A 13,900-nucleotide genomic window follows, 5' to 3' on the forward strand; every position below is an offset into this window, starting at 1 on the left:
TTGTCCTGTTGGAACACCAAATAGTGTCCAGGTCCAGGTTCAACTGTCTAGCTGATGGTTTAAAGTTATGCTGAAGAATTCTGAGGTAGTCATCCTTTCAGTTATCCTTTCATATCCTCTCAGTTATGGTTGAGAATGTGCTACTCCTAGCATCCTTCAGTTCCGGTTGTGATAGGTGTGGCACTTGAATTCAATGAATTGCTTTACTTTAACCTTTAATGTCACTTTCACGTCTAGATCAGTCATTATGTCTTAGAAATGGTCCTGTTTCTGGATATGTCTGGATGATATGTTTAACTGACTGGATAACTCAATATGGCTACATTAGGCAAGGTCAGTACACAGTAACAACATTTTACTTGAATTTTTATACATGCCTCTTCAAATGATTCACAGCCCTGCTGTAGGAGGCAGAGGCGTATGTGTGTGAGGGGGTAATGTTAGGACAATTCTAAAGGCTAAAATGTTTTCATCAAGTATTTTGGCAAAATTGTTAAAGTTGTGGGGACCAGTGTAATATTTCTTCATAGGGCCTGAAATCCCTGGGTACTGACTTCTTAAGGTAAGCTCCTTACTGTGGTTTGGCAAAAGCTGAGAGAGATGGAGTGTGTTTGTTTGATGATATATAAAGTTGCTTCCATTGAATTTCATTTATTCATCTCCTCCTCCTCCTCCTCCTCCACAGCTGTGTAGACTGTTCCTCATCTTGCTCAGTTGTAATGGAGAGCCCGCTGCTCCTTATGTTCCTGATGCTGTGCTGCTGTGTGTGCTGTGCTCAGAAGACAAAACTCTCTCATCTAACTGAGAGGCACAGACACACTGCTGCCAAGCCAGATAACCCCCCCCCCCCACACACACACACACACACACACATACACACACACGCACACATACACACGCTTGCACACACCCAGTCACCAAAAGTAATGTAAAAGGGATTCCTGTTGTTTTTGCTACACACTGAAGACGTATGTGTTTGAGATCAAAAGCTGAGTAAAATGATCAATCAGAATTTCTGCTTTTATTTTCCATTACAATTTTAAAGTGTGTGTAATATATTAAATACATCCTTGCTGACCCTGGTCATTTCATGTTTTGGGTTGTGCTAGAAGGATTTTTGGTTGTTGAATGCATCTTGATGAGACAAATGTGTTTACACTGCTATAATGTGGCTCAAATGTGTCTTACACTCACTCCTGAGGTAGTTTGAGGGATTGGATCTGTATCTGCTTGGCTTGCACCTTGGCTGCATTTACACTTGTGCTTTTGTGTGACTTGGCCTTATCCAGATATACTCAAGACATAAACAGGGTCAATAGGAGTCTTTGGACAAGACTCCTAACACTGCATTAACCTGCCTGTGTAACATGATTTAAAAGTCTCTCTGTATAAGAGAGTCAGACAAATGCTGTAGTTAGCATTAGTATTCTAGGTAAGGTAATTCAAAGAGTACTGACAGTTTTATTTGCTTGTTCTATTTTTAAGTTCACTGCACAATTAAACATCTAGACATGCTATAACTCTAACCCAGAACTCTCTCTTCCCTGGATGTATGTGGATATTCTGGATGTATGTATATGTACACATGCTGTACAGTGGGTGAGTCAGTTTAATTACCAAACAAGTTGCAGTGCATTCCCACAAGCTACACACATACTGTGTCATGCCATATAAATGCAAATTCTAAATACAGGCCTCATTTACTTTAAGACTGTATGTTTCTATACTTCGATACTTCTACCAGATGATGCCATAATCCAAGTCGTTTAACATATCAAGCTCTAATAATCAGGTAAGAAAAGCTGAAAGTCAAATCTATGGTCTCAGCTTTTTATCTTAAACCCAAATGTCTTTAGTGTATATAGTAAAAACAAATGAATTTGACCCAAATTGTCAAACAGTCAAGGTGTATTGGGGCTTTATTGAATGGTAGTTCTGGTCTTCTAGGCAGCCCCTGTAAGGGAAAGGTACTGGACCTCGTCTTTGTGATTGACAGTTCCCGCAGCCTCCGGCCCAGTGACTATATGAAGGTCAAGGCCTTCATTAAAGACATGCTGCAGTTCCTGGATGTGGGCATGAACCGGACACGCATTGCCCTACTGCAGTATGGCAGTGTGGTCCAAAATGAGTTCTTCTTAAATGCTTTCTACGAGAAAGAGGACATGCAGCAAGCAGTCAGTCAGATGGAACACCTGGCCTCAGGTACCATGACAGGACTGGCTCTACAGTTTGTGCGTGAGGAGGCTTTCACCATGGCTCATGGAGCACGCCCAGTGGAGCTTGGAGTGCCTCGTGTGGCCATGGTTGTGACGGATGGAAGACCCCAGGACCAGGTTGAAGAGGAGGCGGAGCTTGCAAGGCAGGCTGGGGTCGAGATCTTTGCTGTGGGTGTGGGACGAGTGGACATGGTGACACTGAGAGCGATTGGAAGTGAACCCCATTCAGAGCATGTGTTCCTAGTGGCCAATTTCAGCCAGATTGACACGCTTATCTCTGTGTTTAACTCTACACTGTGTACAGGTAAGTAAGAGCAATATGGACCATACCTGAGAAGCTGTGTCAGTTACCTGCCTTAGGATCAGTCCATGTTACAGCATGCAACTAAATCTGCTTCATCATAATTTTTCATTAGTTAAAACAATATTAGAATTAGAATGATTCTAATTATAATTGTTTTTATTGATTATGCAGGATTCCCATCTGGGAAGTATTATTTACAGTCAGGCCATGTTCACACTGCAAAAATACCAAGGAACCAAAATCATCACCTATCTTCAAATTAATGTCACTGTCACACAAAAACAATTTTTGCTAATTTCATTTCATTTTTTTCATTCTTTTTTTGTTTGTTTGTTTGTTGCATTTTTCACTTTTTTCTCCTAATTTGGTACTGCAAGTTAACCCAACCAATACTTGCGACACCAGGAGTCTCCCCAATACCTGCAAATCGCTGGCAGATGACACACTCAGAGGAAAGCACCGGGTCCCCAGCTTCACTGTGCCGGCCAATGTTGCCTTAAGACACGAGGGGAGAAAGGAGAGATCGTCCTCTACCCACCCATAGAGAGCATGGTCAATTGTGCTCTTTTTGAATCCGGCTGCTGATGGCAAAGTAGCATGGCTCAGGATTTGAACTTGCAACCCCCCGGCCAAAGTGGCAGAACATTAGACTGCTGAACCACACAGTGCCCATTTTCCCCTAATGTTAAACTCTATTACACATTAAATTGACCAATATAAATGCTACAAAATTACTTAAACAAAATCTTTTTCCATTGACTTTCATTGTAAATAAAGAAGATTTTTTTCAATGTCCTGTAAAGTGACAGGATATACAATAGATGCAACAGATAGAGATAAAAAAAAGTTACGGCTGAAAGTATGAAGATAGACACTGAAAAGTATATGAGTATATAAGTATTTCTATAAAATCACTTTGTTGTGCAAATCCTTTTTGATATTTGGTAAAGTGTGTCTGATGATGTGTGTATTGTGTAGATGTTGACAGATGTTTGGTGGTGGACCATCAGTGTGAGCACATGTGTGTCAGCACTCGTGTATCCTATGTGTGTCGTTGCCGGAAAGGCTTCATTTTACAGCCTGATGGAAAGTCTTGCCAGGGTGAGTCTGATCCTTCCAGCCCCTCCAAAGAGACAAATACACACCAGTCACAATGTGCTGAAAGCTTGAGTAATGACTTCCTATTCAAGTGTGAATAACCTATTAAAGGTTTATAGAACCATAACTTTACATGATGATAAAGGTTCTTTATAGTCGTATAGGTTCTTCACACTCACACACCTCTACTACAAATATGGTTCTTTATGGAAAAAGCAGTAGTGAAAGTGCCCTCAATCAAGTGTGCTTATTAGAATATAGGGATGTCATTAGAGTGCCAAGCTAGAGCCTTTTTAGGGTATACTCTTGGGGATGTGACAGGAAAAGCACTACATCCAAGCTATTTTTTGCAGTGCACAAGTAGTGTCCATGGATTAATGTACGTTTGTGAAACTTGGGATTTATTTGCAGCTGAAGACATCTGTGCCACGGTGGATCATGGCTGCCATCATATGTGTGTTAATTTGGGAGGGTCTTATAAATGCCACTGCAGACCAGGCTTTGAACTGGAAGAGGATGAGAAAACATGTCACAGTATGCCACCCCACTCTCTCTCTCTATCTCTCTCTCTCTCTTGCTCGCTCTCTTCTAATTATGGTGACTAGGCCTATATCATTTAATTAGTTCTTTCTGCCCATCAGCTTTGTTTTGTGTGTATGTCTACCAGGGATAGATTTCTGTGATTTGGGGGACCATGGATGTGAGCATGACTGTGTGAACACACCAGACTCTTACATCTGCAGGTGCAAGAAAGGATTTGTCCTAAACATGGACAGCAAAAGCTGCAGCAGTAAGTGAAGTGAAGAATCTACTGCTGCTACCGATAATAATAGCTAATACAAACTATCACACACATTGCACTCATGTATTAAGGCCTACAGAGTAGTCTCATCACATTCAGCCTGAGGATCAATGCCTCAGTTGTTTAAAAAGCGTGATGATGTGATTTTGATTTCCAACCAAAATGTAATGTCTACAAAACATTGGGTTTTGTCATTACCCCCATTTTTATTTTCAAAAATAAATAAATCTGTCTTTCGATATTTGAAATTTTGATATCCTGTGCCTGCAGGGCAGTGGCGCTACTTATATGTATAGCACAGAATCTGAAGCCAGGGACGTGCATTCTGCACTGAGTTTGATTCAGTTTGTTACATAACTCTCTATGATGAACTGTGATGTCACTGCTAATCCAAAAGCTGTTTATCTCTGATAGAAAGGGAGAGAAGTGTGTGTGTGTGTGTGTGTGTGTGTGTGTGGGAGTGTGTATGTTTGTGAGGGGAATTAAGGATAATACTGTCAGACCTTTTACTTCTCTATTAATTATTTCTGTTTGTTTTACAGCGCAATTTGCAAATATTTGGACAGAGACAATTTTAATATTTTGTCTCGCAACTCTAAATAGGGATAAAGGGAATACAATGAAATGGACATTTTATGGATTTGGATTTTCTTTTAGATTGTCTTTTTTAATGATTGATTCAACCAATATTCCAATAACAAATAATGTTGGTGTGTCCTCAACATTTTGTACAAAAAAAATAGAAATGACATATGACATATCATTACCCCATTACCTTCCACATGTTTCCGACTAGAGGAAGTGACATCACTGGGTGCAGGTCACATATTTTTAATTAATTTTGCAAATTTTGACCAGAAAGAGTTGACCACAACATTGAGACAGACATAATAGATTTTTTATATATGTAATATATATACACACATACATACACACTCTATATGGACAACTACATATTACTCTGACAGGAGCTCTCATGAGATCCTATTCTAAATTCATATGGTATTAAAATAGTGTTGGTTCCCCCCCCCCCCCCACCCCTCCCAACCCCTGGGAAAGGAACTGCTATTATAGACTCAGCAGAGCGTTGTTACAGTCCCTGCTCTGTAATTCTCCGCGGTCTGCCACTATTTGGCTGATTCACTTTTGGCTGATTACTACTTAAGCGCTTCCATTTTTCATTAATTTCACTCCCAGTTAATGGGGGATATCTAGGAGGTGAGAAATTACGTTAATTAATGATGTTAATAAAATTTTAAAATGAGACTTTCTTGTTAATTAACATTTTGATTGTATGTATGTTGTGTGTATGATTTATGATGTTGTAGTAGGCAAAAACAATCAAGAATGTGTGGTGTGGGAGTTATTTAGTTAATATTTTGTGCATATATTGTGTCTAAAATATAAAAAAAAACATCAAGCATAATTAATAATGACTTGAATGAATTAATATTATTATCAAAACTGCTTCAATTAAGGTTTTATTTTATCTGAAAGTCACAATGTGCTTTCTGTGTTAATCTTTCAGTAGTGGATATGTGTCAGATGGTGGATCATGGCTGTGATCATCAGTGTATCAGTAAAGCTGGCTCATATCTGTGTGTGTGCTTAGAGGGCTTCACACTCGCTGAGGACAGCAAAAGCTGCATAAGTATAGAATGTTTTTTTCTGCAGATTCTTACTCTTCTTTGCACAAGTGACATGAATTAACCGGTTAACTGTTATGTCTCACTGACACTCTAGGTGGAAAAGAGCACTGAAATATTAAGTTTCTTTAAAGTTACTTAAAATATCTACAGGATCATCCATTTAGATGCTAAAATGTGCATGGAGATTAGCTGTGGTTGAATTATTTCTCAGTGCCCAGTGATTGCGATTGAGAGAATACAGCATACTTCAGTGATTTATCCAGACATATTTTTTAGAATTGATCTGGGATCTGTTTCATATCATCCCCTTTTCTGTTTCCCCAGAGTCTGAATGTAGGGAACAGGTTATAGACCTAATGTTTGTGGTTGATGGATCCAAGAGCTTGGGCATTGAGAACTTTGAGTTGGTGAAGCAGTTTGTGATCGGCCTGGTGGGGGCACTCCCAAGCAGTACACGGGTGGGGCTCCTGCAGTTCTCCACATCTGTGCAAACTGAATTCACACTGGGTCAGTACCACAGTGTGAGGGACGTGCAGAAAGCCATAGCAGCTGTTCGCTACATGGGCCGGGGATCCAGGACTGGCACTGCCATCCAGCACCTGGTCCAGCACAGCTTCAGCCAGAGCCGAGCTGGCATCTCCCGCATTGCAGTAATCCTCACGGATGGCCGCTCACAAGATAACGTATCCAAGTGGGCCTCCAAGGCCAAAGCAAATGGTACTCATTCTTACATTATGACTATTGCGTTTTGCATTCATCTTGTATTGGCATTGCTTGACAGTTATGAAATGCATTTATCATTCAGTTTGTTTTCAAACAAACATACAATATATAGACAAAAGTTTTGGGACAGCTGCTCATTCGTCGTTTCTTCAAAAATTAACGGGAATTTAAAAAAAAGTTATCCTGCTGTGGTTGGAGTAACTTTCTCTGCTGTCCAGGGAAGACTTTTGGAACATTGCAGCTAGTAGGTTTATGTTTATTGGTTCCAGAGAGTCCTATTCTATTGGCAGTACTAGGACTAGGGCCATCTGTGTCAGCAATGGGTGCAACTTAAAGTAGCATGCAGAATGCATTAATTAGAAGAGGTGGCCACAAAGATTTGGACTTCTACAACACCCTACACATCTTTATTATAGCAGGGGCAGTGTTAGTTCTATTAGTTAAATGATAAAGATGAAACTAATGTTTATGGTTATTTTATTTTGTTTTATTTGAATGTTTTAATTTTTGGTCTATCTGTAGGTATCAGCATCTATGCTGTGGGTGTGGGTAAGGCTCTGGAGGAAGAGCTGAGAATAATGGCCTCACTGCCAGAAGAGAAATACCTGTACTATGTCAAGGACTTCAGCCACATGGAGCAGATTGCTGAGAAGCTAAAGAGCCAGTTCCACACATGTGAAGGTACTGCGTTTGTCACTTAAGCAGGGGAAAGTGGGGTAGGTTTAAGGTGTGAGAAAACTTCTGTTTGTAAAATGAGTTAAATTAATGACCTGTAGGTTTTGTTACGGTAGTTAGCTTAACCTCATGGAAGGCCTGTGGTAAAATGTAAATCTTATGTACTCTGTTTTAAATGTTTAGGACTGAAACAGGACTCAATCAACTCAGTGTGCTTAATCGTTAAGTTTGGACTGTTTAGATACTGGGGACAACAACCACTTAACCCTATTTGGGTTCTGCAAACACTGGTAGTGGCAGCACAGAACAGCTCAGATACTCTTTTAGGGCAGATGATTGTGTCTTGTCTGCCATCTCCTGGCTGGAATTATTTCAGCGCTATACAGATTCAGACAACGCTTCTGTTGTTCAAACCTAATTTAAGAGTATTACTCTTGTGTTTAACTTAATCTAATGTAAATGTGTTAATCTATACTCTATAATCTTGCTAAATGCCAGCTGTTTGTTGAAATCAAAAGCATAAACATAAGTTAAATAGTTCAAAAATTAATTATTAATGTATTATTACCTTTATTTCTGCCACATTAATTTTTAAATGTACATGAAATGTTCACTTAGATCCTAATAACAAGCCTTAAGTCATCAGTTACTTTAAAAATATAGAATAAGGAATTGCATCGTCCAACTATCATAGGATTTGTTTGGTCAATGCAATGTCTTGTTTACAAGACTCTTGTTTACTTACCATCTATCAATCTATCATCTATCATCCATCAATATGTTCTTTTTCCCCTTAGGCAATCTTCTCTAGGATGTAATTATTTTCTATAGTATGGCTTGATTGACTGTGGTGCATTGTAGTTACTATTTTCTGTAACTGAATGAGTCTTCTCCGACTGAATATTTATTATGGAGCTCAGGATTACACAGGATTTAAAAATGTCTTTTTTTTACCCAATTTATTTTCTTAAAACATAAGACTCAATTTGTTACAACAAAGAATTCTGAAATCTTTTGCATGTGTTAAATATAGTTATGTAATGCTCTTTAGTTCCTCTTCTAGCTCAGACACCTGAAGACCAGTGTAGCTGTGAGAGTTTGACCTCATTCCAGACAAAGGCATCTGAAGCTCTGAAGCAAATCACACAAAAACATATCCTTTTTTATGCTATTTTTTATGTAGGAATCAAAGCTATTTTGGCTCATCTCCTGCACATTGGATTTGACATGATTTGTGAAACTGACAAATGCCATAACTATAAATAAAGTACTCAATTTCAGCATGTACACATTCATATAGCATTGCAAATGCATTTGTTTTATACTAAACCTATCTGGCCAGTTAGATGTTCAGTTAGGTTTGTCATGCATAAAATATCTAGTACTTATATATTAACACTATATAATCTTTTGTAATTACTGTTGTACACATGTATTTCACATAGTAGAGGCAAGAAAGTATAGACCAGGTACATCAACTGCACACACTTTAAAATTTAGAGTTCAGAGACTGTGCCAAAAACATCTTAACGATGAACTATCAAATTTCCTTACCTGGATTTACTTATAACATCTTCCTTTTTTAATACAGTTCCCTTAACCACAAAACACTAGAAGCCGTGGCAAAAAAGATTGAAGTGCTTGAGAATCAACAAAGACGCAAGCGAAGCCCAAGATACTGATTTTTATTTTTTTGGCGGAATCATGAACTACAACAGAAGGTTTACAGAATCATAAGCTATTTTTTATATATGATGTACTACACTAACACAAATGGGACAGATTCCTGTAATATCTCCTAATGATCCAGTTGTTTCTAGAAATATGAATAAGATTTTTTTATTGACATGTTACATATTGTAACTTTACATTTTGCATTAAGCATGTAGGCAATTATAAGATCACTAATTCTATGCATTAATTAAATGTACTGTTGCAACCTACAGTCTCAGTTTCTCTCTAGTCCTCTAAAAATACACTGCTCAAAAAAAAAGTAAGGGAACACTCAAATAACACATCCTAGATCTGAATGAATGAAATACTCATTGAATACTTTGTTCTGTACAAAAAACAAAATCACAAAAATCAATGGAAATCAGACAGTTTGATTTCACAGAAGTTTGATTTACTTGTTACATTGTGTTGTTTAAGTGTTCCCTTTATTTCTTTGAGCAGTGTATATCTTGCGCTCAGTGGTTCCACTTCTTAGAAGATCAAGTTGATGGTCATGCATGCTCCGGATGACTCACCTAAAGGGAAAACACAAAATAGCATACTTGCTCAAATAAATTGCTCAAATAAACATCAAACACTACTTCTTCATTACTAAGGAACTAGAGGAAACCAGCACAGTGAAATCCTGGGCTGGTAGTACACTCCGTGTTGAGTTAAATGTGACTAGCCATGCAGGTAGAGTACAGAGGAGGCACAGGAGCCTGATCTCAAGTCTCTTGCTAGTGCATTACTCTGGCGAATGACCAGCCCTGTCCAGACCACATACAGGTCCAACAGGTGAGAATGATTCGCCCTGGAAACAGAAAGACTGCACACAGGCATGGTGCACCATTTCAGAATAAAAATGCAACTCAAGTGGAGTTATGTAAAACATTAAATTAAAGATCCATGTTTTTCATAGTAGAAATTCACATTTCAGATATCAAATATGATGCTTTTCTAGTAAATGTCAGATCTACATAGCCATTTTGTCTAGTCTCATCACCAGGACTACATAACTAATGTAATTAGTTGTAAGTGTAAGTGGTAATGTTACCTTTGAGATTTATGGAATGTTTTTAACTTCTCTATAAATAGTTTACTAGACAAAGGTCCAATTACAGGCATTTGTAATTCATAAAAAGTACAGGTTCACATTACAATAAATGGACTCAGTGCAAATATTTAAAGATACCCAATTTAGTTTTGTCTTATGCATTCTGTGCATTTAATAAATGTAAAGCTTCAGATCTTAGTGTAATATGTACACTTTAGTTTTGACTAGTAAACTTAGAGATTTAAAAACTTTTTATTCAGTACATTTTAATGAGTGCAAGTCCAGGTAAATCAATTATAACATCTGACCAGTGAAAACACATTATAGGTGGTCCTGGTACTGTGACTATAGCCAGGATGGTTCAGTAGTTCTGCAGATCTCATTTAATAGTAAACATTTAATATTTGCCACAATTAATAAGTGAATAGTAATTTCACAGTTTCATATTATCTGTAATGCAATTTCATAGAGATCCTGACTTTTCTAGCAGAAAGAGCTACTGCTATAAACGCTGGTGGGGTTTCGGTCTAAACCGGCTGCCATACACGCGGCCCTCTTTGTAGCGCTGCGTTACTGTGATCAATAAATACACCACATATTAAACAGCTTAATGCGTGAGCTTTAGAGGTTTAACTGAGAAATGTTAAACCTCTAAAAAGTCACAAGCTTAAAAAATAAAACATGGTCAGCCAGTAAAAGCAGCGCAACTTTTCTGTTCCTCAGCATTAGCCCACGTGTGAGTTAGCCTACCCAGCTAGCACAGCGATAGGGCCCGATCAATCCCTGTCCCCACACCCAAACACTGGTTTTAACCCTTAGATCTAGTCCAAAATACTGCCACCAGGATCTGCCCCGTTTCTAGACAGCCATCCAGAGCTGTGTGCCGAGCCAAATCGACGCTGCTAGCCGGGTTTCTTTGTATGAAAGTCATGTGCTCACCTTTTTTTTGACGTTCATACTTCTGACTGTGACCATTTTGGTTGTGCCCAGATCCTCCACCTAGCTAGTCTACAAAGAGGAGTAAATACGTATCTAGCTCTCCCAGATCTAGAGTCTGGAGTCCCACCTAACGTCCACGTTAACCCCATGGTCGACAGCCTACCGTGGTAAAAGTCGATGGGACTACTGCCTGACTGGACTACTAAAATGAACTGGTTCCCGTTCCCATCTCGTTTTGGCCTCGCGAGAACTTGAAGGGGAGTTGAAGGTGAGCCAGTCAGAGGTCCTGTCCCAATACGTGCTCCGAGGAGCTCCTTGAAGTGCCCACAAAAGGGGCGTAAACAGTCAAGGAGTTTTTTTTTGTTTTGTTGAGGTATTTATTTTAAATATCCATATAACCATTATACAAGGAGGCAATAGAGCTAAACAATTAATCCTAACAAATCTATATGAGAAATAAATGTGAAGAGCAGTAAGAAAAAAATAATTGAAATATCCTTATGTGATAAAATACAACTGAAGTGAAAGGTATCATTATGGAAGATGTCATGAATATAAAATTGAGCTCTAAAAGAGATTAGCTTAAGAAGAATAAGCATATACTCAATAGAATAATAGGTGTTTAATGGATACTACAGTCGCTTTAATAAAATATACAGGCAAAGGGAATTGTACAAAGTTAGGTACCATATTCCATATATCATATTTTATAAACATCTGTCTCATTTAGCCATCAAGAACATACTTACATGAGAGAGTCCACATGGAGTGGTCAGAAGGTCTTGGGGTCATGTTTTGCCACCTTGCTGGGATTCATATTTGCCACTGTTTTTGTAAAAATGGGTGCCCCTTTAAAGCCTAAACACTAAAATAGTGAGTTGTGGGTTTGTTTTATACATTAAACATATAGATGACTAAAGCATCACATTTCTACATTTCTTTAAATTAAGTTAATTCCGTTAAATTAAATGAAATAAATATGAGATAAATAATTTTAATTTAAACAAATTGATGAATTGGTTAATATGGTAAATGCCATGTGATTATGGTGGAACAAGGGTAACTGCTTTCACTAAAGTCCAGAAATTCACTTAACCCTGGGTACAATTTGTAAGGGTCTTTTCTTATGAATGCATAATTTGGCATCGAGAACATAATTGAGTTCAAAGGGCAGACACCCTTTCTTTAAAAACAGGAGACCACACTACAGCTCTGGGTGGTCTTTCTTCTTCTTTCACTTTATTTGACATACAGTATTTAAAAGGGATCAACCGAGCTTTTCCCCCATGCTATATTTGAAATTATTTCAAATCAAATCAAATCAAATCAAATTTTATTTGTCACATACATAGTCATACACAGTATAACTTGCAGTGAAATGCTTTTTTGACAGTCTGCCCACATCAAGCTATACAATAAAAATCTACATTTAAACTTAACTAAACCTTAACCTAATGAAGTAAAGTGCAAAAGTGCAAAAGAAAAATAAAATAAAAATGAAGAAAATAAAAATAGAATAAGTTACATTTAAGTTAAAGAATAGAATATAAAAATATGAAAATATAGAAATATAAGCAAAAAAAAAAAAAAAAAATACAGAATACAAATATACAAATATATATACAGAGATGAAATAGTGCGTGTCTGTGTGTGTGTGTGTGTGTGGCACAAAAATAATGCTTATGCTTTCAATTTCAAACTTTTTCTAGGTTGTATGTTTAACTTATAATGGTTTATTTTAGTATGTTATAATTCAATCTAGAGACACTCTACAGCCCTCAACGCCTAAGCAGGCATGAACCAAAGAAGGGTGCGAGGCTGCAAGAGCGAGTAATGAGACAGGACCAGAGACGAGAGCGTACAGGTTCACTAAAAAGCTCTCCGTACAGACACTACTACCTCACCCCTGTGATCCTGTGTGAGCACATACACAGCATACAGCACGAGTGAGACCGCACGCGTAATCTCTGCTAATCAGTTCCAGCCTAGTCTGCTAAAGTGGACACTCGCTAATTATTCAGTGATTTCAGTGCATGTATTATTAACACTAGCTAGGCAAATTTCTCATACACGAATAAATACATGAATAAAATGTTAATAAAAATAAAAAATAAAAACCTTAATGGAAGTCAATTTTAACTCATGTTGTGGCATTTTGGTCAATTTATCATGAAATGATAACACTGTAAAGAACAACAGCCTGATAGACTTTATGCCAAACTTTCGAATGGAAAAAATATTTACTAAAAAAAGAATATATATATAAATATATATATATATATATATATATATATATATATATATATATATATATATATAATTATTATTATTATTATTAATTAATTAGTTGCTGCACAATCAATTTACTACATTTACTACTACACTTTCACTTGCAGGTTGCCTTGTCGGTCAACGTTAGGCCTTTAAACGTAGTGTTCAGACCTCTCGACTGCATTAACATTCTGCATTTTTGTACCGTTAGTTAATTATTAGTTATTAATTAGCGAGTAAAGTAGCGAGCTGGGCGTGCTAGCAACTCGCTCAGCAGCGTCAACACTGAGGTTATCAGCGCAGCCCCAGGGAGAGGTTTAGTACGCATGCTCTCATTTTTTCAAGTCCCAGGCCAACCAAAACCATCAGAGTGTGAGATTAGACGCTCTCCTGCTCACTGTGTGCTGCTGCCCAGACCCTGCTGGTCTAACGTGAAAGAGGAGGGCTGGTCAT

The 13,900-nt window shown here is 37.9% G+C and overlaps 1 protein-coding gene and 1 long non-coding RNA gene across 2 annotated transcripts; one reads left to right on the forward strand and one right to left on the reverse strand.

Moving 5' to 3' along the window:
• Positions 1 to 719: 719 nt before the first annotated feature.
• Positions 720 to 9,137, forward strand: LOC140555934 (matrilin-2-like; the record flags this gene model as incomplete). The annotated part of the gene is made up of 10 exons (XM_072679347.1): positions 720 to 835; positions 1,949 to 2,520; positions 3,499 to 3,621; positions 4,030 to 4,152; positions 4,286 to 4,408; positions 5,949 to 6,071; positions 6,394 to 6,786; positions 7,315 to 7,473; positions 8,531 to 8,620; positions 9,079 to 9,137. Coding segments are annotated over exons 1-10 (1,881 nt in total), but the record flags the coding sequence as incomplete, so codon positions are not given.
• LOC140565567 (uncharacterized) lies at positions 9,138 to 11,370 on the reverse strand. The gene is made up of 2 exons (XR_011980604.1): positions 11,177 to 11,370; positions 9,138 to 9,716 (listed from the first exon to the last, which is right to left on the reverse strand). It is a non-coding gene; the product is annotated as an uncharacterized lncRNA (long non-coding RNA).
• Positions 11,371 to 13,900: the final 2,530 nt, after the last annotated feature.

Source organism: Salminus brasiliensis, chromosome 1, assembly GCF_030463535.1.
Source record: "Salminus brasiliensis chromosome 1, fSalBra1.hap2, whole genome shotgun sequence".
In the NCBI taxonomy this organism is placed as follows: Eukaryota; Metazoa; Chordata; class Actinopteri; order Characiformes; family Bryconidae; genus Salminus; species Salminus brasiliensis.